This window comes from Falco naumanni, chromosome Z (assembly GCF_017639655.2).
Source record: "Falco naumanni isolate bFalNau1 chromosome Z, bFalNau1.pat, whole genome shotgun sequence".
NCBI lineage: Eukaryota > Metazoa > Chordata > Aves > Falconiformes > Falconidae > Falco > Falco naumanni.
Window position 1 is genome coordinate 1,460,999 of NC_054080.1, and position 27,417 is coordinate 1,488,415.

The following is a 27,417-nucleotide window of genomic DNA, read 5'->3' on the forward strand; positions in this document are numbered from 1 at the left end:
GTGCACCTTGTTGCAGTTAAGCATCTGGCCAGCCATGGGCTGGCATGAACTCTTTCCCCCTGAGAAATATTTGAAAGATGAAGTTGCCATCACCCAACTGCTATGTGCCCCTCTCCAACCACATCCCACTCACATCCTCAAGGGCACCCTTGTGCGAGCAAATGTCACTCACCTAACCCCGTGAAATAGGATTGGCCACGGCAGCAATTATTCTCATTTCCCTCACCTCCTTTTCCCCCTCTCATATTACCTGTGCTCCTGTCAGCACACCAACTCATTGCTCCCTTTACACTCTGGGCACGCTGCAGGCAGCAGGACGTCTCTACCTTCAGCTTCAAGGTCAGTTTAACTACCTATATTGCTTTTCTAGCCCAAACGGTAGCATTTCAAATATGAGGGTTATTAAAAATGAATTCAAAGCACCACAGGATGTGGTGTAATTTGGCTATAATTTATTGATTCACATATTACCTGGTGCAGGAAGAAATGTGTCAGCCCACTGTGCAGCTGCTTCAGATGCTGACCCTTCAGTAACAGTTTAAGTAAGGGGAAGATAAATCCCTTTGCAGATGTGTAACAAGTTCAGTAAGTGTTTTGTGATTTTGATTGTAGCTCTCTGCATTGTGGAGGCGAGGGGTTTGTACTGTAAAATAGCACTGGATTGATTCAGAGGGGCAAGCACTCCCTGCACCTGGGTCGGGCTTCGGCAGGAAAATTTGGGCTCCTGAAGTCTCACCAGGTCAGGTCTGACCAGCCAGACCTTCAGCTGATAGAAATCAAAAATCATGTCGTTACTAAGCTGTAGTTGTCTGATATATGAAGAGTTGCAGTCTTTTCCATGTCTTATCTGTTTGTATGAATCTATTCATAGATCCTTAGTTTGGATTTTTTTTTTTTCCAAATTATTAGATTTTTGTAACCATTCACTGACCTCTGGCATTACAAGGAGAAAGAAACTCATAAGTAGTTGGTTTTCCATAGAGATATTCCATGCTGTGATTAAGGCACAGTTAGGACAATATCTGCACTGGCATTGTTTCTGCACTCTGGAGACTGTATCTGAAACACAGACTAGCCAAAAAAGTTCGAGTGTTGCTCAAGGTGAACTATGAGAAACCGGATAAAACCACCAATATTGCTTCATGAGATTTAGTGTTTTAATTGATATCTTTATCCTGTGAACCTGTAGTGTGATACAGCAAACCAGGAGCAATGTAAACTGTTTGCTGGGCATCTAAAAATGGTCTCTCATGCATGTAGTCCCTTATGACATTTATTGCAGATGTTTCTAAGCTGCCAGCAACTTCCATAGATGGGCAGGGAAAATTTTCCACTGGCATCTGTAGGCTTTAGCTCAAGCTAAAGGACTCAGAGGAATTACTTCTCAAATATAAAAGACCAGCCTCCTTCTTCCTCCACTGTGTGAAAGTTCAGCTCACTGCAGCGATGCCATTAGCAAAATGGTTTAACAGTTTAAGATGTGCGTATACGTTGTGTGTGATTATAAGCCCGTGTGAACTTTAGCTATGACTGCCATTCCTCTAAAATGTCACCCAGGATCACATGCTGTAGCAATTAATATCACCCATGACACAGTTCAAATATTTAATCTAGTTCTATTTCTAGAAATGTCATTGTAACCCTTGTACCTTCCTTCCCTCCTTGGCTAAAAGTACGTGTGCTGCCTAGTCCAAGATATAGGATAACCAATACTTGCAATCAAATACTTTAAGAGGAAAATGGAGCTGACAACTTCCTCTTTAAGAGAAGTTCAAGAAAGTAAAGAATTGATAGCAAAAGCATCATTCTTTTTAATATTAAAAAATTTTAAAAATTAAAAAGTAAAGTTCACAATTTCTTTAAAGAGCCAAGAGGTGGATCGTGCGTTGCTGATGCTTCACTCGCCTCTGAAGTTCCCAGGAGGGATGCAGCAGCGTCACATACGTGCAGATTACAGTATCTTCATGTGCAACGGGACAAAGCCTAGGCAGTCCAAGCATGGGGGTAGCTGTGAGTCAAATGTCCTGGGGACCCTGTGCAGCCAGTGGCCAGAGCAGCAAGGGAAGTTTTGCTGTGTCAGAGTTTTCTTAAGTCATTGATTTGAAAGAAGGATCTTTTTAGTGGTGGAGAGGGACCTGCTGTACAAAAGCCGTATTTCTTCTGCAGAGAACCTTCACCTTTAATAGAGGCCTTAATCTGGTTGCATCATGAATAAGAGGGAGAACTGGCTTAAGGCCCTGAAATAGGCATTCTCCAATTTTTTTCATCCCAGGGTTCAAAGTGTGGTTACAAACAGCCCCTCCACCTTAAATGATACTTGCCATCCTTTGGGCTTTTCTCAGCCAGCAACAGATTTGCAGTGGACTTTTGTTAAATCTTGCTGCTGGCTTTTGTCTGCACCTTCTGTGCATGGTAGTGGCAGATACATTAAGACACAGTTCTGAAACCAAAATACAGTCCTGGCAGGATGTTAATGTCCTGAAGGCTGGTTACAGGTAGCTGAGCAGGTCTGGGAGGGGGCAGGGAGTGGAGAAATAGAGGCTATAACCTCTAAGATCATGACCTTTCAGACTCGTTTTGCTGATTCACTGGCCATAACTCATCACGGTGTACGGGAATACTTCGGAAAAGGCAATGCAAACCTGACTCTCGGTTTGTTCTCCCTTTATGGTGCTGACGTGGTGACAGAATGGGAATGAAGAAACCGTGTTTTTGCAGACACTTAATGCTACCTGCTGTACAGCCCTGCGGCTGTTGCTTTAAGTCAGTGTTGCAATTACTCCCTCACAATTAACCACGACAGATATTGATCCTCAAGATGACTTGTAATGAATTAATCAAAGCTGCTCAGTGTAGGAGGGAGCCTGGTGCATGGAGGTTATACAGCGACTGTTTGTGAGCCAGCTGCTCTGTGTGTCTTCTCTCCTGTTCAATAGTACTCTTGCTTTCTCCAAGTGGTAGTGCAAGTACAGAACTAAAAATCCGTGCAGGTTTAGATGCAGCTAATTCTGGTTTACGTGTTACTAAAGTCCAAATCCACATGAAGCTTGAGGTACACTGAAAGAACTTGAAAATTCCGCAATGTTGGTGCGGTTAATAAACGACTTCGCAGCGAAAAAGAATTTAAGTAGAAAACCATAAATGACAATTGGGAGCCATTTAGGAAAACTTTATCAGTACATTCAGAATCCCACAACAGGGGGGGAAACTCCCCTGCTTATTAGGAAGCATTCCAAGCTAAAGGGAAAGTGAAAGTAATAGTAAAAAATTTGTGGGACTGATAGAGACTTCAGTTAACCAGATTCCTGCTATTGCAGACAACCTCATCGCATAATCTTACTTGGGAGTGTATCTATGCCCGCATCAGAAATCGTTCCCTAACTGACATGATCAGGAAGCTCCCCAGGCCATGCTGAGGAGCTTCCTGCCCGTGGTTCAGGGAACTGTGTGACCCCCAGGACGTGACCACAGGATGCACTTCTGGTGAGCCACTGTGGTCCCAAAGGGCTGATATGGTCTCTGAATGCATATGCTATTTAGCAGAGAGAAGTTCTGCTGCTTCCATGCTGAGGACCTGGTACTACCATGAGTGGGACAAAAGGACTTTTCTGGTATCAGGAGGATGCTGAGGATGAAAGAAGATGGGAAGAGTTCAGGGTAGAGCCAGAGAACGATGAATACATTTGAAAATATGATAAAATACTGATGGAGAGACATCAAAAAGAGCTAGTTATTAAGCAGCTACATGTGGAACAAATAAGGAGTAGAAATTCCTGCAACAAACTGGTAAAAGTAGCAACAAAGGCCAATGATTCAAAGTAAAGACAAACAAACAAACGTAGCCAGAAATAAGATAAGAGCTTTATTTATTTTTTTAACTCAGGTTGGCTAACCCTTGGATCTCCTTCACCTTCTCCAGACCGTACTCTAGAGACAGAAAAACGCCTAATGCAGGTGTTTTCCTTCCAGCACACCTGATCAGCACAGGCAAGGGCTTGATTCCCTTTCAAGGGTTAAAACTGATAATCGCAAAAGCTTTTCTGATCTTGAAAAATTACTCTTTCCCCTTCCCAGCTGCACTATGGTAGCACTATAGGCATTACTTCCTATCATCATGAGCAAAAAGGAAGACCCTTGGGAAGGTCCTACAAAAAAGAAGTGTGCACTTTTGTTTTTTAGGCTGTGCAGTGGTTAAATTTCTCTGATGGAAGTGAAATTTTTACAGTGGAAGCCTAATGATAGCCTGCAGTGAAACGTGAACCATGACATGATATTTCTGATAAAGTGTTCTTAGAAAAACCTTATGCCTTTAATGACACCTTTGGCTGGGGTAATTACTTTTCTCGGAATCTGCAGAGGTGGTGATAGTGCAAACTTATTGTTAGGGCAGGATGATATTTTCTGTGGGGAAAAAACCAGCTTGACTCTGTTAACGATTTAAGGTCAGATTTGGCAAATAGCTCTGAGGAGAATTTTTTTTAGTTTGAGACCATTCCATTCAGACTCTTTCAGAATGGATCTTGTTTTAACGTTTATCTTGAAGCAATGCATTACTTGGAAACCGCGCTATTTTTAGATGGAAAAAAAAATGAAAAACAAAACAAACCCATCTTTTTTTCCTGTCAAATAAAGTTTATTCATTATGTACTGTCATTATGGAAAAACTTTTTTTGCTGAACTTGTACACCAGGTTTTTGTGCAAGTCTGTTTGTGCTATTTCGGCTGTATGTGGACTACCGGTAGAAGGCACGACACGGACTCAGTTTCTGCTGCATTATTATAAGCATTGACATTCAGAACTACAGCCCACTCTTGTGGCAAGAGGCTTTTACTGAATCAGGAGTTACATCATTTTGACAAAAAGGATTACAGTCACTTTCCCACAGCAGTCCAGAGGATGTTTGTCTTCTCATAAGAAATTCTTACATGTTCCTGTAGACCCTTTCTTTGCATTTAACAGTCACAAATGATGGTCCCTGCAATGGCAATGCCATGCTGCAGTCAAAAGGTAAGGAGCAGAAGATCATGCCAGCTGTCGTCTCCCAGTTCCTGCAGGCAGCAGCTGCATGATGCTATGATTGATGCCTGTCAGGTCGCCTTCTCAGCAGTCAGTTTTTCTGCAGAAGCAATGGGGTTTAAAAAGCCGAAGCACTTACCAGTAAAGACAGGAACTGAACTTCTGCTTATAGAACTGCAAAGTTTGGGGAAGAAAATATTTGAATGAGGTGTGCTGGGCTTCAATTGTAAGAAGAGATGTGTAGTTATACAGATGGACGTTTGGTTTGTTTTTTTTTTAAAAAGCCTTCTTACTCTGAGGGTTTTTTTTTTAATTTTTATTTATTTATTTATTTAGGTAGTTAACCTGTGCAACCTGTGGCATCTCCAGTGTTGGGCGCTTCTTAGAGCTGTTCGAGAAGCATCTGTCAGGTAAAGTAGAGCTTGCCTTTGGGTAAGGGAAACCTTTTCTGTGATCCAACAGCCAAGAATGTTCTGGGGGATGAGGCATGCAGCCACGATAGAAGATAACATTGCCAACAAGAAAAATACTTGTGTTACAGGACTTTATTAAAACTCGAAGAGGAAAACCATTTTATAAGCATAAAATCTGCCTCTGATCAGGTGTCCAAAAGTCAGTCGTCCTGTCCCAAAGGTACAGACACATTTAATGTATAGACCCTGAAAGGCTGAGAAGACTGCCGATGCTGCCTGGACAAGCAGGAGGGAGCAATGAAACTGTCCATGCTGAGAGGGCCTGCTTTAGGTATCAGAGCCTGACATTGCACGTCCAAAGACAGACATCGGCAAGAATAAGGAGGGGGTGTCATCCCAAATCTGGGTGCTTCACCCTGCGTGCAACAGCCGACTCACACACAGAGCCCAGACACTTGTTCATCACACCTCTGTGCAGAGCTGGGTGCTCGGTGGTACATCCACAAAGCTAGCCCCTCTCTTAAGGCCCTAAAACAGTTTATACACTTGGAACAACTGTTTACAATTACATTTAGTCACAATCCTCACTGGTTCTTATGAGCCTTGGCTTTACTTAAAGGTACAGTGTTCTTTTTTTTCACCCCCATGTTCTGTGGGAAGGGGGCTTTGTTATTTGGGCGCTCCCTTTGCTCAAGAGTGGATCTTTTGCTATGCTGATTGAGATAGTTCACACATAGTTAAAGTAATTTTCTGTTTAGTACCATTAACCATTTGGGTTTCCAGCTTATCTTGTTGTGCCCCAGCCTGAATCATTCACGGAGTCTGCTCCTTCTGCCAAGGCCATGTCCTGAACTACTTGCAAGGGTTTCTTAACATCCTGTTTTTCCAATTCTTTTGACCCCTTGCTTTCATTATAAGTATTTCTTTAAATTAAATAGTTCTTGTATCAGGGCTACTCATACTCATTCAGCAGAAGTAAGGTACTACATGCCTCTATTTCCCAGATCAGCCGTGTCAACAAAGCCTTCACTGTTACCAAGGAAATATCTGTCCTTCTTCCAACTGGTTCTTTTTGCCCCAGGGTTCATCCATTTCTTTTTCCAGGTGGTCTATTTCTCCTGTTCACAGGCTTTGATTTCTGTTACAAGCGTATACCTCAGACACACAGTGTAGTTCAGCCTGAAAATCAAGGATGCCCGGCTACCCGCAGACACCCAGGGTACCGTTTGCACACCTATGTCCTGCCCAAGGTTTGCTCTGCTCAGCTGCTCTCAGGATCAGGAGCTCGCTTATCCAATAGCTGTTGCAAGGGCAAAGCAAAGGATACAGGAAGCACTGAATCAACAGCTAAACAACCTTCAGCTCTTAACAGCTTCAGCGAGCAGGGGTTTGTCTCCCAGAGAAATCACAGAGAGCAGCTGCTAGCATCCTCCACCCTCGCAGAGCCCCCATGTGCTTCTCAGCTCCTCCAGAAGAAATTAAGGCAAATGCCTAGCAAGGAGCGCGCTGTGCTTACCTTCCAGTCCCAGACCACAACATCATGCTGATCCAAAGAGGAACCTTCTGGCTGGAAATTTGCTTCTATCCATTGTGCGTCCTTGATCACTGGAAACGGCTCGAAGGCAGAATATGCAGGCAGTCAATCAATAGCTGCTGCTATGAAGGATGGGACTTTCCCCTCACACTGCGTTAGTACAAGGAGCCGGGGTTATGTGAGAACAGCAAACAACGAAGTGCAGCCTTGCCGGCAGATACATGACATGGCTATATATAATGACCTGTCCGAGGCTGTTAGCTTTACACGTTGGGCTGTGGTACACACCGTGGTCCATAGGTGCACGGCTCTGGTTACTTCCGAACCATCATAATTATTATACCCTTGTCCCTCACACTTCTTTCTAAATGCATGCTGCATATTCCTCTAATTTAATCAGTTGTACAGACTAGATTTGCCCCTTAAAGTGACTTAGGATTCAGAAGCTCCCAAAAAATCCAAGCTGGTGGAAATGCTGATGAGTGCCTGGGGTCATTGAATATCTTTGTCTGCCAGGTTATTCTGATACGGTTTCTAGCTCCCGGGACAGGATTTTGACTGCTAGTCAAGTCCTTGCAGTAAAGATGGCATCTGTGGAACTACAAATAGATAGAGCTGCTGTGAAAATACATGAATTGTTTCTAGACACTTTAGTATAACAATAATAGTTCTGTGCAGATTAGTCATAAGCAAATATTTCCATAGTGTAGGATGGGGATGCTATACTGTGAAAAGGCACAAGGACCACCTGTTAGATACACAGAAAAGAAAGCAGCACAGAAACCTCCATCACAAACCTCATATTTGGTTTTGATTTACAGTCAAATATTCTCCCACTGTATTTCGGGAGGGAGAAATCCTGTTGCAGTCACCGAGAGCCTGCCCTGCAATTCTCACCTAAATGAATTCATAGGTGGAGGGGAAACACCCCCGGAGATAAGACAAGGCTATGGCTGATGATCTGCCTCCTGTCCCAGCCCAGTGTCAGTACACATTTCGTTATACCCTAGTGCTGTGCAACTGATTCTCGAGGAGCTGGAATAGCTGAGGAAATTGCAATGCACTCCTAATGGGGGCAAAAAAATGCCCTCCCTGTATGGTCTCTCCCCACTTCTGTTTTAGGGGAATTCTTTCAGTAAAAAATAGTGACATTTCTCTCAGTCAGTCAGCACCTTTCTCTGAAAGGGAAGTTAGATAATGTATACTAAATTTCAAAGGCATGGAGAAGACAGAGTAACAAACTTCAGGGACAAAATCGTTTAAACAAGATACAGGGCATGAAACAAATGATTCTCAACTTGAAACAAATCTGTGTTTCTCATCTCACATATGTGACTAAAGCCTGCTTTGCGACATAAAACTGCAAGCAGATGGGAAGCACTGAGTGAGAAGACACAGATGCAACATTGCATTTGTCTTTAGACAGTAGTGTAAAATTTGAAGAAGTACATGGTTTGGGGCTAACTAACCCAGATGTACATGGAAGTTATTGGAAATTAGAATACGTTGTTCACTGAAAATAAAACCAAATGCTTTGAGGTGGTTAGTTTCACCTTTGAAAGAATGGAAAAGAGATTGCGTAAATAATTAATTTTTTTTACAACTTTGAAAAAACAACTGAAGCAGCATATCCTGGGAAAAAGGTCATGTTTTCTTGCAAATCTTCCATGCCCATTTCCAAAAGATGATTTACCAGACTCCAGTTTTAAGAATAAGCTTCTGTCAATGACACAAGTTGGAATTTGTGTCCTTTATTTAAACAGGGGTTATACCTTCCTGAGGTCAATGGCTGGCAATACTAGTCAAGTTGTGGTTCTTGGAAGAAAAAATGTGCATTGCCTTCTTCAGACTTTCACAGAACATGCCATTTTCTTTCATAGACTCAAAGATCTCCTGTACTCCAGACATAATCCCAGTAGAACTAAACAGAAAAAAACACACGTATAGAAATAGTATGTGTAAATACTAATCATTTTCCTGAATACACTCATAAGTGCAAATCAATAATAAAAATAAATTTCTTCTATTACAGGGCTACCATTTAAAATGAGGGTTTACTTGTCATTTGCACTGCATGAGGACATATGGGTTGACGTTGGGCTGTCTTCTCTTCCAGACATTGTATCCTTCCAGAGGAATGGCTAGCACCTTCTGTCGTCTCCTGGCTGGCCGTGCAACCACAGCACTTTTTGCAGCCGCGGGCACAGGGGTGCTAACCACCGGGTACCTCCTCAACCAGCAAAATGTGAAGGCTGCTGTGCAGGAAAAACGGAAACTTTTTCCTCCAAGGTAAGGAGTGCGGGTTAGACAGTCAGCTGAGCACAGAGCCTGTTAACTGGGCTAGGAGCGATGTTTAACTCTTTGGAGGAAGAAGATCCCTATAAAGCCGCAGAGCTGTCATATGGCCACGCCATCTGTGTGTCTGTCCATGGGCGGGGTGACCTGAGAAACAGCACCCTTTATTGATAACCCCATTTTTAGATAGCACCAACAATGTCCTTCAAGACCAGAAGGCAGCGATGTGAGACAGTTTCAACACTCAAAAAAACCCAACCCCACAATATTGCCAACAAGGACAAGCCTAAGAAATGTTTCACATTTTAGGCGAAGCACTACATTAGTCCTTACTTTATCCCATCAGCTGTCAAACGCTTTACAGCTCAACCTGTCGGACTGGTTGATTGTATGGACTGTACTGTTAGGAAATGGGAAAATATGTTCGTTACGCAACTAGTGAAGAAATCTTCCATATAACTGCTGTACTTGAAATAATCCTAATTCTGCTAAAAACTGGTTGGCTGATGATGAGAAATTAATTATAGACCTTTGTAGATTGACTTTGCTGGCTATACTTGTGTAAAACAATACGCATCAGGTTCTGACAGATCTTTTCTTTTATTCCCCCCCCCCTCCATCCCCAGTAGTAAATATTATCCTAGTTAAAATATATTCTTATAGAAATAACGGAGTTGTGCATAGGTAAGTCGTTATCAGTAAAAGGTAGATGTGGTCCGACTCAGCTGCAAAAATGCCTTGCTAAAACGTAACATCTTTATTTTCCCTAGCTTAGTACACCATGCAACTCTCTGTAAATAATAATGACATCAAAGCAAACTCAGATACTGTAGAAGAACGAGTTTCCCAGCTGACATAGGTCAGACAGTCCCACTGATGTCCGTGAAGCTGTGAGAGCAGCAGGGCTCAGAATTACAGAGAACTTCTTCAGCTAAACTTAATTCCCTTCCTACTTATGTTACCGAGATCTCGGAATGAAGAACTTATCGACACCAATGTGATGTAGATAAGCAGACACTTCTTTATTGACGGCCGGGTGCGTGAGTGAGTCCTCTCACGATCAAAATCATACACCATATATAGAACTTATTCATCCATATTTATTAAATATTCATCCATAATCATAATATTTCCCGAAAATCATTAACATACCCTCCTCCCAAATCTGATTCTGTGCAGTAAAGGTTAGAAAAGTCTAGAAAAGGGTCAGGGGTACGATTTGGGTAGGTGGTATATGAGTCGGTGGTCGCGATCTCCCCCTGCCGGAATTACCTTTCACTAAAGTTCACGGTTTCTTGGCAGGTAACTACAAGCTGTTCCAGTCGACTCTCCCCAGTTCCCATTAATTCTACATTCTGACATTTCAATGCATTCTCCCAGTCTACCTGTAAATACTGTATCCAATTATCTTCAATCATCTTGAATCTTAAGTCTGTTATCTACGTTCTAATCATTCCTACTAGGTGATTCTGACCTATGCTTTTGGCCTTGGTGCGGGGCTGTACAGAGGATTTCATAGCAGCTTTTGTTGTGCAACTACAAGTTTCATTAAAATATATTACTTATTCCTCTATATTTCTATTAAAATGATTTTATAAAATCAAATAAAGTTAATTAGTTCCAACTTATTAGCAGATCTGTAACATTTAAACAAAACAACATTAGAGCTCTTTTATTTTTGAATAAAAGCGTCTCAGAAGAGATTTAGTGGGCCTTAGTACACTTTCAGAGCTCGCTGGGATCCATTTTCCTGATGGTCCCAAACAGCAGAAAGCTGCAATTGCCTGTCAGTGCGGTGGACCACCGCTGCGTAACGTGGGGCACTTTCAGTGAGCTGAATCTTCCCCCCTTCCCAAAATTCAATGCAACATATCACCCGGGAACTAATTATACTTTTAAGCCGTGCTGTGTACTCTGTACCTCACGGTCCCTTTCATAGCTTCATAAACTGTCACGGATTACTTTTCAAAGTTGCCACATTAATTGCTTGGGATTCTTCTTCTCTTCAGTGCAGACTACCCTGATCTCCGCAAACATAACAACTGCATGGCTGAGTGCCTCACACCAGCCATTTACTCCCGGCTAAGGGACAAGGTGACCCCCAACGGCTACACCCTGGACCAGTGTATCCAAACCGGGGTTGACAACCCTGGCCACCCTTTCATTAAAACTGTGGGCATGGTTGCAGGTGATGAAGAATCCTATGAGGTAAGACATTTCCACAATACTGTCATATCTGGTTCGGTTTTCATGGTATTGTAGACAAGAGCTTATCAGACGAAGACAGATTCCCAGTAGGGTATGTCTTCCTAAGATAAATTGTATCCCAAGGAATACATAAGGGGCAGGCCACGTGCATAAAGATGGTGGTTTCCCTACTCTTCCACATTAGGAAATGTATGAACACGAGGCGTTACTACAGATGCCCGCTCTGCTGCAACTGAAGTGAATAAAATAGACCTGCCTGGGAGCAGCTGCTACCTGGCTCCAGCAGCTGCCCTCCTTCCTATGACTAAACTCAGTTTATGGTAAAACCATGCAACCCTGATACACACAAAGGTCATGTGGAAATTTCATTGTGGAACAGCAGAGGCAGAAGTGAAACAAAAATGTGTTCTGCGAAGTGCCAGATATCATTAAGCGATGGTTTTTGGATCATGATGAAAACCGAAGACAGACAGCATCAGCATGGACAGGGTTATTTAACTCTGGAATAAGGAGAAGGGGTAAAGAAAAGAAAATCCTTCTTTTTATTGACCTCTGCGGTCTGCTTCCTTCAGTCTACCTACAACAGTACCTATTATTATACAGTCTCCTAACAGCATCCCAAACTGGGATGCTGAGGATGGACTGGGACATCTGGCATTCTGGACTACCAGCTCCTGTGGTTCAGCTTACTTACTTAGATGTGCCACTGCCACTGCTCCTCATCTGCACGAAGGTGTGCTTGTGATCAGTGTTGACACACCTGAGCCAAGTGGGTCTAACAAAGACTAGTATCCCACGGCAGTGAAGACATAGGGTATTTCTGCGTGACATTCCTGCATGACCTAAACCCAAGAGGTAAGCTGCTGTGGGACTCAGTGTGTGTTCTGGTTGGTAATACCTCCTGAAACCTAATCTGGTTGCCTTGCCACCACGTCCAGTACCTGTCTGTGGTAACTAGAGTAAACCTGTCACCTAAGTAAGGTGCAATTGCACCTTCTTTATGTTGTGAAGACAAGCAACCGCTACAGAGCACTGCCTAGGTCAAAAGCGGCCCCTCCTTTCATATGTACCCCATCTGCGTTTGCAAAGCTCCCTTCACATCCGTCACCCAGGAGCCTGTGCCAAGGGAGCTTTTTTGTGGCTGAAGCTTGTGCACTGAAGCATTCTATGATGCTGCAGACTCTTTCTAGATTCTCTTGACTCCGTAGGTGTTTGCTGACATTTTTGACCCTGTCATTAAAGCAAGACATAATGGCTATGATCCACGGACAATGAAGCATCACACGGACCTGGATGCATCCAAGGTAGGACTGACATAAAACAATGAGACAATAAAGACTCAGGGCTGCTGCTTACAGTGATGATATTGTATGCAATAGCAATATCAATACAATATCAATATCAATACAATACAATACATATGATACTATATCATATACATAAATGATATTGTATCCAATATGCGAAAAACTTTTCTTTTTCATGATCCAACTCCAAAGATGCTAATTTTAGGGTTAAGGAAAGTGGGATGCCACTCATGGCCCTATCAGGAAGACAGCTGCATCGCTGCCTTGTTCCTGGCAGGGGGACCAGTCCTGAGTGTACTGAGCATTTGGGCCAGTGTCTCACTTGGCACCATGGGTCTGTTCACGAGCTTACAGATAACCATGTGTCTAAGGGTTGGAACGAAAGCAGGAGTTGTCTCCAATACACCCACATACATGTGATCAAACGTTACCTGCTGCTTAATATTTCCTTCATAGTTCAGCTACACTGTGGTTTAGCATCTTTTGGGGCTTTCATCTTTTGAAGGATCTTCCTTACCTGGCCCCCTGCCCCATATTGATGTTTCCAAAAGCCATGCATCTTCCTTCATATTTCATGACCGTGAAACACTAACTCTGCCACATTCATTCAGTCCAAGAAACACGCTGTTCCTATAAAAACTCTTGGCATCTGAAACTCCGAGGGGCTCTTGGTATTCCAAGTATACGTGATCTCATGGAGAGGTCATCGCGCCTGAGCAGGACGATGCCTGTCTTTTTGTACGGTGGGATTTGGGTTTTTTGATGGTGTGCTACAAGACAGGGAGATGTGTGTGAACGAATAAATCACTCTTCCTTCAGATCACCCATGGTCAGTTCGATGAGCGCTACGTCCTCTCATCACGGGTGCGGACCGGCCGCAGCATCCGGGGCCTCAGCCTTCCTCCTGCCTGCACCAGGGCAGAGCGAAGAGAGGTAGAGAATGTCGTGGTCACCGCACTCGCTGGGCTGAAAGGAGACCTCTCTGGCAAGTACTACAGCTTGACCAGTATGTCCGAGAGGGATCAGCAGCAGCTTATTGATGTAAGTATAGCCCAGTGCTGGCATCACCTTCGTTTACTCTCATTTGTCTTAATCTTCATCTTTCTTTGGGTTCCACGCTTTCTTTCCTGTGTAGCTGAGCAGGATAACCGCAGCATTAACACAGCAGTTAATGGCCTGCCAATATTTTTAATGTAATGGAAAATCATCCAGGGTCTGTATTTTGCCAAAGTACATAACTGTGCAGGTCTGAAATGTGGAGTTATATTCCAGATAGCAAGGTCTGTGTCAAATCAAATATACCTAGCTGCTGCCACATCTTTGGACAAATAATGAATTTTGCTCATTCCCTTGAGCAAAGCTTGATATTTTCTAGATTAACGACTATTCTAACTAAACATACTACACTGAGATAAGCATTCCCTATTATCTGTGTTCTAGACTGCTGGGGTGGGGGGCTTTGGCTGTGATTTCTTCATGTCAAAACTACACTAATACTAATTTCCCCAAAATGTCTGTAGCCGATCACACCCAGGTGACCTTTTTCCAGTCCTGTAACTATGTTTAAGGACTTGAAGGATCAGGCCCATAACGAGAGTTTTCATAGTCATACAGATGGAAACACAAGGATTTTCATCATGGATTTTTTCGCAGCATGTGACATGTCAAACAGACCTTGAATGTGCATTTTAAATATCCAAAGGAATGGCTGTACCCTGTTAGCTTTATTCATGGCATATTAATCCACAACATCAACCAAAAGGGAGCTGATGAAGTAACCTAACTATTTATAGCCCTGGAACTAGGTGTCACAGTCTGGATTAACCAGGAGTTAAGAATTTATGTAAGGTCAGTAACTTTTTTAATTGAATGTCCTTGGTAATGTATTTATTGACAAGATGTTGATGACCTATTTTAGGTTTTATTTCCTTGCCTTTTTCAGCAGGAGAGAGCTCCTCAGAAATCAGAGGTCAAAACAGGAGTGTGGAGAATATAATTCCTTCATGGTTTAAGGCCAAATCCTTTGAGAAGTGGAATAGGCTTCACCAGTTCACAAGCATTTTGCCTTGTTTTGTTTGGTTTTATGGTAATTCAAACTTACAGAAATCAGGGCATTGAATGTTGTCACCGCTTCCATCTTTCACTTGTGCCATTGCTTACATCCTCCAGTACTTTAGGATCTTGAACCTCTGGTATCAGGCATTCTGCAGCTTTAATAAGCACTATTCGATCTCGGTGAGGCCAAATCAGTGCTAGCTGAATGGCATTCAGCACAGAGGGCATTTGGTATTTTGCAGAACCGGGGCATATGCACGTAAGGTAAACTAATGGTGCTCACCTGTTTTCTGGCAAAAAGTGTCATACTTTTCTTTCAAGTAAAAGTGTCTAGTGGAGCAAGCTGAGGAAGGAAGTGTTGTGTCCCTGTGATGAGCAAAGAGAACTCTATACCTCTTCTTTCTGCATGATTGGGGTACTGGCTGCATCGTGTCCATCAGAGGGTATTCAAAGATGAAAAACTAGAATTCTCCACTAAAGGAAAAAAAGAAATAAAGCATATCAAATTGTCTACCATGTCATATTTATTCTGGATAGCTTGTCTCACTATTCTCATTTAAAGTCTGGATTAAAAAAAAACACCACGCACACACAAACCCCTCCACACAGCATTTGATATGGCAGTGTTTGAGGAATTAAGAACTAACAAATTGTCAGCATACACATGAAAATCAAACGGTTATTTGCTTTGGGGAAAAAAATCGTCTCAGTTAAAAAAAAAAATCTAAATGATCTGGAATGTGGCAAGTTGGTGGCACAGCAAGTGCTACATTTATTAAATCAGAAATAGCATCTCTGTTAAGGAACAGAACAAGTCTATGATTCCAAAAGGTCAAACTCAGCACTGATTTAATTCCTACCTTGACTTCATGCTCAGAATAAACTGCTAAATCTCTGTGCTGGAGAAACAGCTTTTCAGAACTAGCATTTTTTCTTTTTTTTCCCAGTCTTTAAGAATTCATTGCCTTCTCCTACCCTACAGAAATACATCTGTATGTAGAAAATATCTCTAGTGTTAGCAGTCAGGTCCCTCCCGAGTACCCATTGGTGTGTGTATGTGATACTAGGTCCCCAATTCCTATTCCTCCCTACATTTGAAAAATGTTTTTGGCAAAACACAGTCATATTACCAGTGCCACTGAGAATCTGTAAGGCTCAAGAAAATCACCTGGGTAAAGTGATTTTAGTTTTCAGAAGAAGGAACCAGATTTCACAAGCCGTACTGTGTGATTTACTTGTACATTGATTGTCTTCACATAAAATGTATTAGACAGTGTTATACTGCTTCCTTGAATAAACCTGAATTTTGTTCTCTTTTCTCTCTCTCTCTCCCTTTGGCCCCATTTCGGTGTCCAGGATCATTTTCTCTTTGATAAGCCAGTGTCCCCCTTGCTAACATGCGCTGGGATGGCACGTGACTGGCCAGATGCCAGAGGAATCTGGTATGTTGTGTGACATGCAGAAGCTTGTGTCGTGTTTTAACGATTGTGTTACAAACCTCCTTGCTTGTCCTAACCTTGCAGCCATTCTGTCCCTATACTCACAGCATGTTGAGTTTGCTTTGAAGAAAAAGATTGTTTCCTTGCTTAATTTAAAAACAAAACCCCAAATGCAGTAATGAACAACAGAATGGGTAAGACCTTTATATTCAAGAAACCATCATCACTATCATTCACACAACACAGCATCACAGGCGTGGCTCCTTCCTTAGTTTTTTAGCTCTGTTTTTTCTTTTCCTAGATAAATGTTTGATTTGGGAAAGAGCCCGTGAGTCACCATGCAGTGGGCAGAGCTGAGGTTACAAAAGCAGCTCTAGCACCAGATGGTAGCCACGCTGTCAGCTAGGAACCCTCGGCCGGCCGTACAGCTGCAGGACATTGCATTGCTAATTCATGTCCCCCTCCTCACTGTCAAGAGGCAGAGTGTTCCCAGAGCTGAAAGTAACACTTTCTTTCAAAATGAATTGGGCTAAAAGGAGATACAGAAGTTGGATTTCCTATTTTGTTCTAGGTCTGTTTCTACTTTTACAACACACTTGGCCTATTTTGTGCCCAAATGTGGTAATTTCTGTGGAAAGAAAGGGATAACAGCTCTGAGATCAGTGCACACACTTGCTAGCAGAGGATGGGGGCAGCTGTACAGTGCATAGCATCTGCATCCATCCTGGTATACTTCCAGGTGTTACCAGATGCTTCAGTTCTGAATACTTAGGCTAAAATCATTCTAAGGAACCACCTAGACTTTCTCCTTGCCCTAGGCAAGCTCAGCATTTTCAGAGAGGATGGACTTTATGTGGAAAAAAACTCCAGGTGTTCTCCAAGCAATGTCTGACAATACTGGCTCATGTTCAGAAGCATAGCCAGTATTACTGCCAGGGGATAATGCCATTTCTGTCGGGGAGCAGGCACTGTGAAAACTGATGACCTGCTGGAAATCCGTGAGGATTTTTTTTTATTTCACCAAGCTTCAGATTAGTTCCCTAGTCCCCACCTAAATCTGAGGAAGAGGAGAAGCTGAGGCTTCCCATTCATTGTGTCTACAAACAAAGAGGAGAAGTACCAGCAATATGATTACTATCCAGGGATCTGATTAAAACAGACCCGGTTTTTGGCTTGACATATGATATCAGGCAGACTGGAAAAGAATTAGCACAACTGGAAAGTATTTCAGTAAGCCACAATTGGAAAATCTGCCTTTATCTTGCAAGAAATTGTTGTCAGAAAGAGTACACATTCTGGAAATTATTTTCCTTATAATGATTGCAATCCTGTCCTTGTTACAGGCTGCAGAACTATTCCCACTGACCTCACCAGTAGCAATGGCACAGTTTAAATGCACTCAGCATGGCCTCCCTCCACGTTCCTTAAAACAATGGGAAGACCTTGTTAATTAAAGGGGGAGCTGAGTCAGGCCAACCCCAGACTATTTGGAAACCCCCTCCCTTGAACATTTGTACGGTACTGAAGAGGTAACCAGAGCTCGGGTGAACATAATGTCAGGGCACAGGATGTTTACACCTGCTCAGCGCTACACTGGCAACCTCCAAGTGCCAAAAACAGGAGGCACAGTAAAAGATCAGCTGAAAGTCAGGCAGGCTCTCAGTGAACTCAAACTTTCAAATGTAATGTGTTTCAAACCTGGTAATATTCCACTGTTTGTACAAATGAGTCCAATCCCATCGATCACCTTCTATGTGCTATAGAAAGGTTGTAGTAGAAGACAGAAAGTGGAGAAAAAGGCAGCAAAAATGGCCTCAGCTTTGACCTAGCACTTAATAAACCTAGCCACAAGTGATCCGTTTGAAGCAAGGGTGAGTATCTTCAGGCATTTTTATCTTGACTGACAAGCCAGCATCAGTAACGCACTGTCCAGAAGCACCGTGCAGCTGCTGTCCTCGGACATGTAACTTGACTGATGTGGCAATGCAGTGCTACGAAGCAATAGAGAGCACTGGGATTTGGTTTAGGGGAGACTACAATTACATACGGACATACTGCTTGGCCCCCCCGCAGCCTGTAAATGTCAGGTTCTTTTACCAGGTGCACAACCAAAACCATCCCTTGTGACAAAGGATGCAGAGCTTGGTTTCCCCCTTTGCTGCACCTTCCAGCTGCGCTCATGCTAGAGGACAACACATCTTTCCTCACTTAGTACTGTGGCAGCATGATGTGGTCAGAAAAACTGCTCTTCTCACTGTGCTCGAGAAACCCATATAATGCGTGTAATACCATTGGCACGGGGGAACCAGCTGTGAAAGCACCTCAGATCCCTAACTCCACGGAACAATGTTATTTTGCCATGCTTAGCCTCTCCACAGCCCTGAAAGATTGTGATAAAACTAAGGATACTGAGAATTCTTTTTCAAGGCTTGTCTTTTTGAAGATACTTTTTTTTTCTTTTTTTTCCCCCTCTCAACCAGGCATAACCATGACAAGACATTTCTCATCTGGATTAATGAGGAGGACCACACCAGGGTGATCTCCATGGAGAAGGGTGGCAACATGAAACGGGTGTTTGAAAGATTTTGCCGTGGTTTAAAAGAGGTAGTATCTCCACGAGTTTATTATTCCTGTTTGTTTGTTGTTGGGCTGTTGTCAGCAGTGCTCACTGTGGTTCATACTGAATTGACATCTCCAGGAGCAACAAAATGAGGTAACACCAGTCCACATAGCAACCCACACTAACGCAGTTAAAAGAAGGAAACGTGGGCAAATTGCTAGCTGAGTTGTAGAGAAAAATAAATAAAACGTCTTTGTAGCTTTTTCATTAAAATATTAAGCACAGGCTGACTAAAGGTATGTCCCTTTTTGCCATTTTGTGCCTGTGGGCTGTGGGAATTCAGAAATCAAGCATTTAATTTGAATTGCTTGATTTGCTTGAAAGAAGAATTTATTTGGCCCAGACTCATGAATCTCATCCCTGATGCTGGGAGCAGAGTGGGCGCTGCTGAGGCTGTGCACAGGACTCAGGGCTTAGGGCACCTTCGCTCACTGCCACTTCTAGGGAGATATGGGATTTTGTGATTAAAATACTAAGAACTGACAGCCAGAGTTCCAGGATTTTATTCCAGTCTAGCTATTCACAAAGATATGGAAACCTTCATGAGATGGTGTGGGGGTTAGAACGGTGTTGTCTGGACAGTCCAGGTATGACTCGGGCTGGCTCTGGGCCCAGCGCGGCCCTGTGTACTGCTCTGGTATAGAAAAAACTGCTTTAACATAGACTGTGTCCCACAGGCAATGTCACAGAATCACAGAACGGTTTGGGCTGGAGGGGACCTTTAAAGACCACCAAGTTCCAACCCCCTGCCCCGGGCAGGGACACCCCCCCCCAGCCCAGGCTGCCCCCAGCCCCGTCCAGCCTGGCCTTGAGCCCCCCCAGGGACGGGGCACCCACAGCTGCTCCGGGCAGCCTGGGCCATCTCACCACCCTCGCCGTACAGAATTCCTTCCCAATAGCGAATCTAAACCCACCCTCCTCCAGCCCCAAACCGTCGCCCCTCGTCCTGTCACTACAGGCCCCGGTAAAACATCTCTCTCCACCTTTCTCGTAAGCCCCCTTTACGGGTCAGGAGCCCACCAGAAGGTCTCCCCGGAGCCTTCCCTTCCCCAGGCTGGACAAGCCCAGCCCTCTCAGCCTGTCCTGACGGGAGAGGTGCTCCAGCCCCCTGACCATCTTCGTGGCCCGGCTCTGGACCCGCTCCAGCAGGTCCGTGTCTGTCCTGTGCCGAGGGCGCCGGGGCTGGGCGCAGCGCTGCCGGGGGGTCTCACCGCAGCGGGGCAGAGGGGCAGAGCCCCCTCCCTCGCCTGCTGGCCAGGCTGCGGGTGACGCAGAGCCCGGGGCACAGCCGGCTCTCTGGGCTGCGAGCCACGTTGCTGGGTCGTGCTGAGCTTGCCCACCAGCGCCCACAAGTCCTTCTCCTCAGGGCTGCTCTCAGTCCGCTGTGCGCCCAGCCTGTGTTTGTGCTTGGGATTGCCCCGACCCACGTGCAGGACCTGGCACTCGGCCTGGTTGAACCTCACCAGGTCCGCACAGGCCCAGCTCTCCAGCCCGCCCAGCTCCCTCGGGACAGCGTCCCTTCCCTCCAGCCTGTCGACCACCACCAGGCAGCTTGGTGGTGTCAGCAAACCTGCTGGGGGTGCGCTCGATCCCACTGCGAGTGTCGCCCACAGAGATGTTAAAACAGTGCTGGTCCCAGTACTGACCCCTGAGGTACACCACTCACCACTGGTCTCCACTTGGACATCAAGCCACTGGTTGCAACTCTTCGAGTGCAACCATTCAGCCAAGTCCTCGTCCACCGAGTGGTCCACCTGTCAAATCCATGTGTCTCCAATTTAGAGGCAAGGATGTCATGTGGGACAGTGTCAAACACTTTGCGTAAGTCCTGGTGCAGCCTTTGATATAACCTAACAAGGTGCAGTGGAAGAGGTGACGTGGCCAACACTATTCTCCACTACTCTTGTCCACATCGTTCCTGGATGGATTGCCATAGTACAGGAACGCCTAGAAGTTAAGCTAAGGAAGGTTGAAATGGGCTTGAAACTGTCTCCAAGACTCTAAGAATATTCAGGCTGCATAAAACAAGTATTTGTCCTCATTGGGATCTTTGGCACACTTACTTCATCTGAACGGTGGGGGAACAGCACTTATCTCCATCACACACATTTCTCTTCCTGGGTATGGAGATGCATATTGGGCCAGCTTTGGACCACTTGTTTTATTCAAGTCACCTCGGCAAAACAGCTTCTCTGGCTTTCTAGAGACATCCCTGTCTCAGAAAATCCCCAGCAAGTGTAGAGCTAATATAGCTGTGCACCCCTTCCATGTCACCTCACAGCCCTCAGCTGAAAAAAAACCAAGGCCAAGCAGGGACAGCAGGGAACTACAATCTTTTGATTGTGGAAGCAGAGAAAGTTCAGAGTATCCATAGGGAAGTTTGAGCATGTGGTGGGTTTGGGAGCACAGCATAACAAAAGTACTTAATGTATAGTTCTTTGGCACTGTGGTGGTTAACTGGGACCTGTTACCCATATACCATGACCCCGATGACATGGCTTGCAGATGCTGTCCCCAGCTTTGCTTCTGCTCCTGCGCTCAGCTCACATTCAACAGAGGTGGACCTGGGGACCTGGCCACGGGAAGCGGCCAGACAGCTTGGGGAACTGCAACCAGGGCGAGTGTCTGAGGCAGGACATCAGTTTCCCACCATCAGTTCTGCTGTCCTCACACACTACAGAAATGATGTTAGGAGAGTCCTTTACTCTCTATCCTTCTGCAGAATGCAAGTATTCACCTATATTAGCAGATTTGTAGAGGTCTTACGATTAGGAGCTAGTTTATCTGTCTGATACTGCTCCGGAGGAGAACTGAATTGAGGCTGTATTTGGATCACAGAAGTAAGTCCACTAAGTGTATGTGTGAACAGAGTACCATCCTATTCAAAGGTCGATAGGCCCTTGTGATTTTTCTGCGGATAATTATTTCACTCCTTTCTAATCCGATCAGAGATCTACTAATGAAAATCATGATATACAAGCTATGCTGTCTCCTTATAGCGGAAGGGTGGCTGTTAATACTAGGCATTTAGAAGTCAGGTGTCCTCCTCCAAGAGTCATGGCATCGCCTTGAAAACTACTCAAAACACAGCTTCAGCTCTTGTTGTTTGCTTCATAGCACTTGAGTCCTTCAGGCTTGCGGGTTGCAAATTTGTTCCAAAAATGCCAAGGTTAGAAACGCATGGCAAAAGCCATAATTCTTATGTGAAGATCTGGCTTCATGGGCTAAGGCTGAACCAAACCACCATGACAGGGAGCTTTGTGATAAAGTGACAAAGAGTCTGCAAGCTAGGGATCATGAGAAAATGATGAAGAAATCCTTGTAATATGCACTGGGGATCTTGGTACTTGATAAGTGCAAACATTTGCACCAGATCTAACCCAGACTGTACTCAGGTATAAATTTATGCAACTTTGCTGGTGTTAGTGAAGTTCATCAACATAGATCCATGGTGAAAAAAATCTCAGCTATAAGCAGACATCTTAAAATACGACATTTGTATGCTGCCTTTTCCTTTTTGCTTTCTGGCTTTTTTTCCCCATCATAGGTAGAAAGATTAATTAAAGAACGGGGCTGGGAGTTCATGTGGAATGAGCGTCTCGGCTATGTCCTGACCTGTCCTTCCAACCTGGGAACTGGTTTACGTGCCGGAGTCCATGTTAAGCTGCCCAGGCTTAGCAAGGTACATAAGTCATTTAAAAGACAAGTAACATAAGTCAGGTCTTATAATTTATAAAGGAACAAATGAGAAATGACAGCTTACAGTGGCTGCACTAGCATGCTGTGTAACAAGGTCCCAGGGATAAAGCACAACTAAGTGAGCACACTTTCATTCTGCAAATTATTGTACTTGTTATGGAAATTAATTGATTCAACAGACAGCCTCCAAGATAGGCTGTAACCCAAAGACTGAGAAAACTGTCCTGCTCTGCCTGTCTTTCTGGAGATGCTATTAAGTCACGGTTAATAGCATTGCAACAATTCAGCACAATACGCAGGATAAAGACCAGCAAGCTCAAGCCTGTTTCTTCTGATAGGACCCCAGGTTTCCAAAAATCCTGGAGAACCTGCGTCTGCAAAAGCGTGGCACTGGTGGAGTGGACACTGCAGCTGTAGCAGATGTGTATGATATCTCCAACCTGGACCGCATGGGTCGTTCAGAGGTAACCTGTTCCTTTTTGGTTTTTTTGCTTTCTTAGCTCAGATCTGTATTGATATGAGACAGTTTCCCTTTGGCTGGGTTCACTCTGCTGACCTCAGTAGAGCCATGGCAGTTTTTACTCCTGATGACTTTGGTCCAATGGAAATGTTTAGTCAAAGACAAATTATCAACCTGCATGAAGTGCTTGACAAATATTCCTCTTATGGCCATGAAGAAAAGCAACCATGAGCAAGTTCCATAAATGTGGATTGCTTGCACCGCGAGCTGAGGATCTTCGCTGAGAGCATGCAGGTGCTGGAGAGGTTTGGCTTTGGTAACAGACATCCCTCTCAGGATGATGTTTCTCAGCATCACAGCACAAACTCTTGGACTGGCCTGCCTGCTGGAGTGCCCAGCTACGAGACTGGTGTCTGGCAGTCTCTGCAGTGCTGGACGTGAGATGTTTGTAAGTTGTACTGTGGGCAGGGAGCTAGCTACTACACATAGGGTGATACCTGCTGTACCTGCTGCAAAATGCTGGGGAAAGAAGCAGGGATCAAGTCCTAACCCACCCACGGGATCAGGCACAGAAAGCAAGACTGGTTTAGGGTGTCGTGTTCCTTTTAGTATGGTCATGCACTTTCACTCCAAAGTAACCGGGGAGGAGGTGTTGGTACCGTCTTCACGTGTCCTATGTGGCACTGAACAGAGGACGTGGGAAAGCTAGGTTTAAATCTGGAGAAAGATTTAATTGTCAGCTCTGAGCCCTCCCAGTTGGGCTGTAGGCTATGATGAGATGGGTTTGTCTCAGGCATTTTCTTTGAAGCTATCTCAGTTTGAATGAGCATTTGTTGTGCCAGAGAGTGGAAATGACCCTACAGCCTGGTGGTGCTGCACTCTCCTGGGAGAGTCAGGTTGCAGACTTCATTCCAATTTCATATTTAAAAGTATGAAAACATATTAAAGCAGAACAGGTCCTAAGAGCAAATCTACTGGAGCATGGAGGAGAAATAGCTGTGTCAAAGAGTCGCAGCCTCCTTCCACCGGCCTTCTCAATTCCTGAGCCAAACCCTTACTCCAGGTCATGGGCTGTACGTCTGTGGCACTGCTACAGCTTCCCTCTCCTCACCAACACCAGCGCTGTGTTCACCCTTGCCACGTCAAACAATTACGAGACAAAAAATTACATTTAGACCCTTTACGTCCAGTGATTCAAGCACTCTGCCAGTAGATAGGGAACATTGGTGCAAACCTTCTGCCAAACATGTCTTTCACCCCCCAGGTGAGTGCTGTAACCTCTCAGCTATGGTCCGCTGGGCAGGCCCTGGTGGGACGGATGTCTCCTGAGGACACTTTTTCTCCACTAGCACTGCAATACGTGATTTGGGCTCACATGCCACCTGCTTGTGCATGTCAGGTTTTGAAGGGCTGCCTGCTTGCCCAGGAGCAGAATTTTAATTACCCTGGGATTTTGCTGCCCCAAGTTCAAACTTGATTGCAAAGAAAAGCATGCTGCCAAGGTGTGTTTATCCAGAACAGCACAGCACTGAGAAGCTCTTGCAGCTCATATATGAATGTGGTTTGGTCCTGGTGTTGCAGCCCAACACCTGAGTTCAGCCTGACTCTGGGTAGGTTTTCGTAACACAAATATAAAGCTCAGATAATGCACCTGGGTTACAACTAGATTCAATCTGGTCCACAGCCAGCCAGCTGGCTTCCCTTCCTCACTTACCTTGGGTTTTCTGCCACTGGGACAAAGCCAAGTCAGGTTTTCCATGCTTTCTTATTCAGACATGCCCTTGAATGTCTTCAAAGCCAAGGGGCATATGGACAGGGGTTTGGAAATTTTATATTTTGGAGTTTGATGTAGGCAGCTAAGTTTCTTTGGATCTAGATAAAAATAAGTAAGAGTGAAAAACTATTAAGCCGTATTATTCACAAGAGTATGTCACAAAGACATCTACTAATACCTGAAGCATCATCATGTGTGCTTTATGCTAACACTAATAATACAAAAGGATTACAGGGCATGATTAATTAGTATGAGTTCTGCTGACAGATGGCCTAAGCCTACAAATTTTTGCTTATATGAAGGCTTCCACTGAAGTCAGCGATGCCTCATGCAGCAAGGATTCAAAGGATTAACCCAATAGATAAGATCCAATCCTTATCTTGAAGATTTTTGAAATCTAAATAAGACAAGACAAACTCAAGGGGATAGAAATGTTTTATTATAAGACATATTTTTTTTAGTACGTAATAAAATAAATTCCATTATGTGGTAAATGTGTTTGCAGAACTGAATTATGTTCCCAAAGGTGCAAGATAAAATTGTTTGTATTTTTGCTTTGTTTCATTTACTGGTCAATGAAAACTTAATATGAAATTCCTTTTCTCCTGGAGGCTGCAAATTCAGATCTCTGATTTCCCAACACAGCTAGCCTGTAAAAAGCAATAAAATAAACAGCTAAGCCACTGAAATGCTTTATAGTAAAAACAAATCCCTTGAAAATGAGGAACTGTCACAATAAAGGGACAATGGGATTTAGTCTTTGCATTTGGTTTTAACAAGCCAGTCATTGAAGGTTGCTAATAAACCGTTTCACGAAGATTAAGAAAAATCAGTGCTATAGCTTGCTGGCTAACAATGCCACGGGCCTGTGGTCCTTGCATGTCACCACCTGTGGAGAAAGTCTGTTGGGGACATGGCACCTTGTAATCTTCAGCAACTTTGAAAAAGGTTACAAAGACACCACAACCCTCTGCCATATGGAATTGGAAATTTTGGTGCTGCTCTGAGCCTGGAGCTCATCCCACCCCCGCCAGTGTAAACCAACAGCTGAAAACAGCAAGTGATGAATGACGTAGAGCCAGATTGAGTTGAGTGCCTCTGCCTCAGAGATGTGGGTCCGGGGCTTGGCTAAACCACCTCAGCAGAGCTAGCAGGCTAGCAGAATGAGCAGGATGTCTTTCCCCGCTGACGAATCATCACAGCAGTGTTCATGGTCATCTGCAGGGGAACACATGGTCTTGACGCATATCTGTGAAGAAGAACAAGACTGGTTTGACAAGATTTCTCAGGCAGTCTTACTGGCTGTGGCCAAACGGGTAGTCTTACCACCCTCCCAGTCCCAGCCCTGATAAGGACTCCAACCCCACGTCTCCAGCAGGACTCAGGGACAGCATGAATCAAGGCACTGAGCCCCTGTCTCCCTCTCCTTGCGCCTCTCCTTCACCCTTGGATGCTGACTGTGGGGATCACAATGCACACGCACCCCTGGCTATGCCAGGCATTACTTCTCAGCAAGCATCTGGGGGGGATCCTGCACCCTCACGATGGTCACATTTGAAATAGGTCTCTCAACTCAGGCCCAAACATTTTTTTTTGTTTTCTTTGTTCCTATAGGAGTACAAGTAGAGGCAGAATTTGATGGAAATAACTTAAGGGGCTTATTTGAAAAATTTTGTTGCTAGCAATCCAAACTCAGGGCAAACAGGAGAAAGGAATTACTATGGGTTTCCACTTGACCAACGTGACCCACATTCCCTGTGCCACAGGGTGTGCGGTCTCTGTTCTGTGACCCTCCTTCCCTGCTGTTGTTGCAGTATGAGCCAGTTTTCCCTTCCTCTATTCCCAGCATTAGCTGAAGCTTTTATTCCTGTTATTATCTTCTTGTTGTTGTAGGTGGAGCTAGTCCAGATCGTCATTGACGGGGTCAATTATCTAGTTGACTGTGAGAAGAAACTGGAAAGAGGACAAGACATCAAAGTGCCACCACCGTTGCCTCAGTTTGGCAGAAAGTGACCTTGCTGATGATGGTGGCAACTGATGGTAAATACAGCTGCCATTCTGACAGAAAGGCACCTCTGTACATCTCTGTATAAATACCTTGTGTAATAAAACACTACCCAATACCTGATGTCTCCTTAGATCCCTGGCGGCACTGGCAGAAACTAGTCTTCATGCAGCTTTACTAGGATACACCCAATACAACCACCTTGGTACGCTCTTCTGTGGGGACTTCTTCCCTTCTTCCTTGGTTGGTGATAAGCAAAGCACGACCTCAGTAATGCAAAAAGCACAAACCTCTAATGCTACCCTGCCACTTACGGTCATACTTACGAAGTCTCTAGGAGAGCATTCTCTTTTCATTCACACACACCTCTCCACTGACCGCCCAGGCAGCCAAAATCTGCCAGCCTGCTGTGAGGTGCTCGTTGCTTCTTCAGCAACCATTGGACACCATGGCGAGTTCAGCAGTTAACCAGAGCAGGCAGCTGCACATGCCTTCAGTCTCTGAAGTCCACCATTTGATCTGCCATCAGGAACCCAAAGGTGTCTCTGCATGGAAGCTGTCTCTTTGTTCAGGACTGGTCTGCACACAAAA

General features: G+C 44.4%; 1 protein-coding gene across 1 annotated transcript; it reads left to right on the plus strand.

Moving 5' to 3' along the window:
* Positions 1–234: 234 nt before the first annotated feature.
* On the plus strand, positions 235–26,945 carry CKMT2 (creatine kinase, mitochondrial 2). Its single transcript, XM_040580902.1, has 11 exons — positions 235–339; positions 5,354–5,427; positions 9,081–9,253; positions 11,269–11,467; positions 12,676–12,771; positions 13,594–13,815; positions 16,186–16,271; positions 18,749–18,872; positions 22,436–22,570; positions 22,926–23,051; positions 26,715–26,945. The coding sequence occupies exons 3-11, from the start codon at positions 9,102–9,104 to the stop codon at positions 26,832–26,834; spliced, it is 1,260 nt and encodes a 419-aa protein (XP_040436836.1). The 5' UTR covers positions 235–339; positions 5,354–5,427; positions 9,081–9,101; the 3' UTR covers positions 26,835–26,945.
* Positions 26,946–27,417: the final 472 nt, after the last annotated feature.

Bases quoted from the DNA above. Each gene is read 5' to 3' on its own strand.
- CKMT2 (XM_040580902.1), top strand. From the start codon at position 9,102: ATGGCTAGCACCTTCTGTCGTCTCCTGGCTGGCCGTGCAACCACAGCA. The intron at 16,272-18,748 runs GTATGTTGTGTG...CCTCTCAACCAG, and splicing joins CCAGATGCCAGAGGAATCTG to GCATAACCATGACAAGACAT. The intron at 22,571-22,925 runs GTACATAAGTCA...TTCTTCTGATAG, and splicing joins AGCTGCCCAGGCTTAGCAAG to GACCCCAGGTTTCCAAAAAT.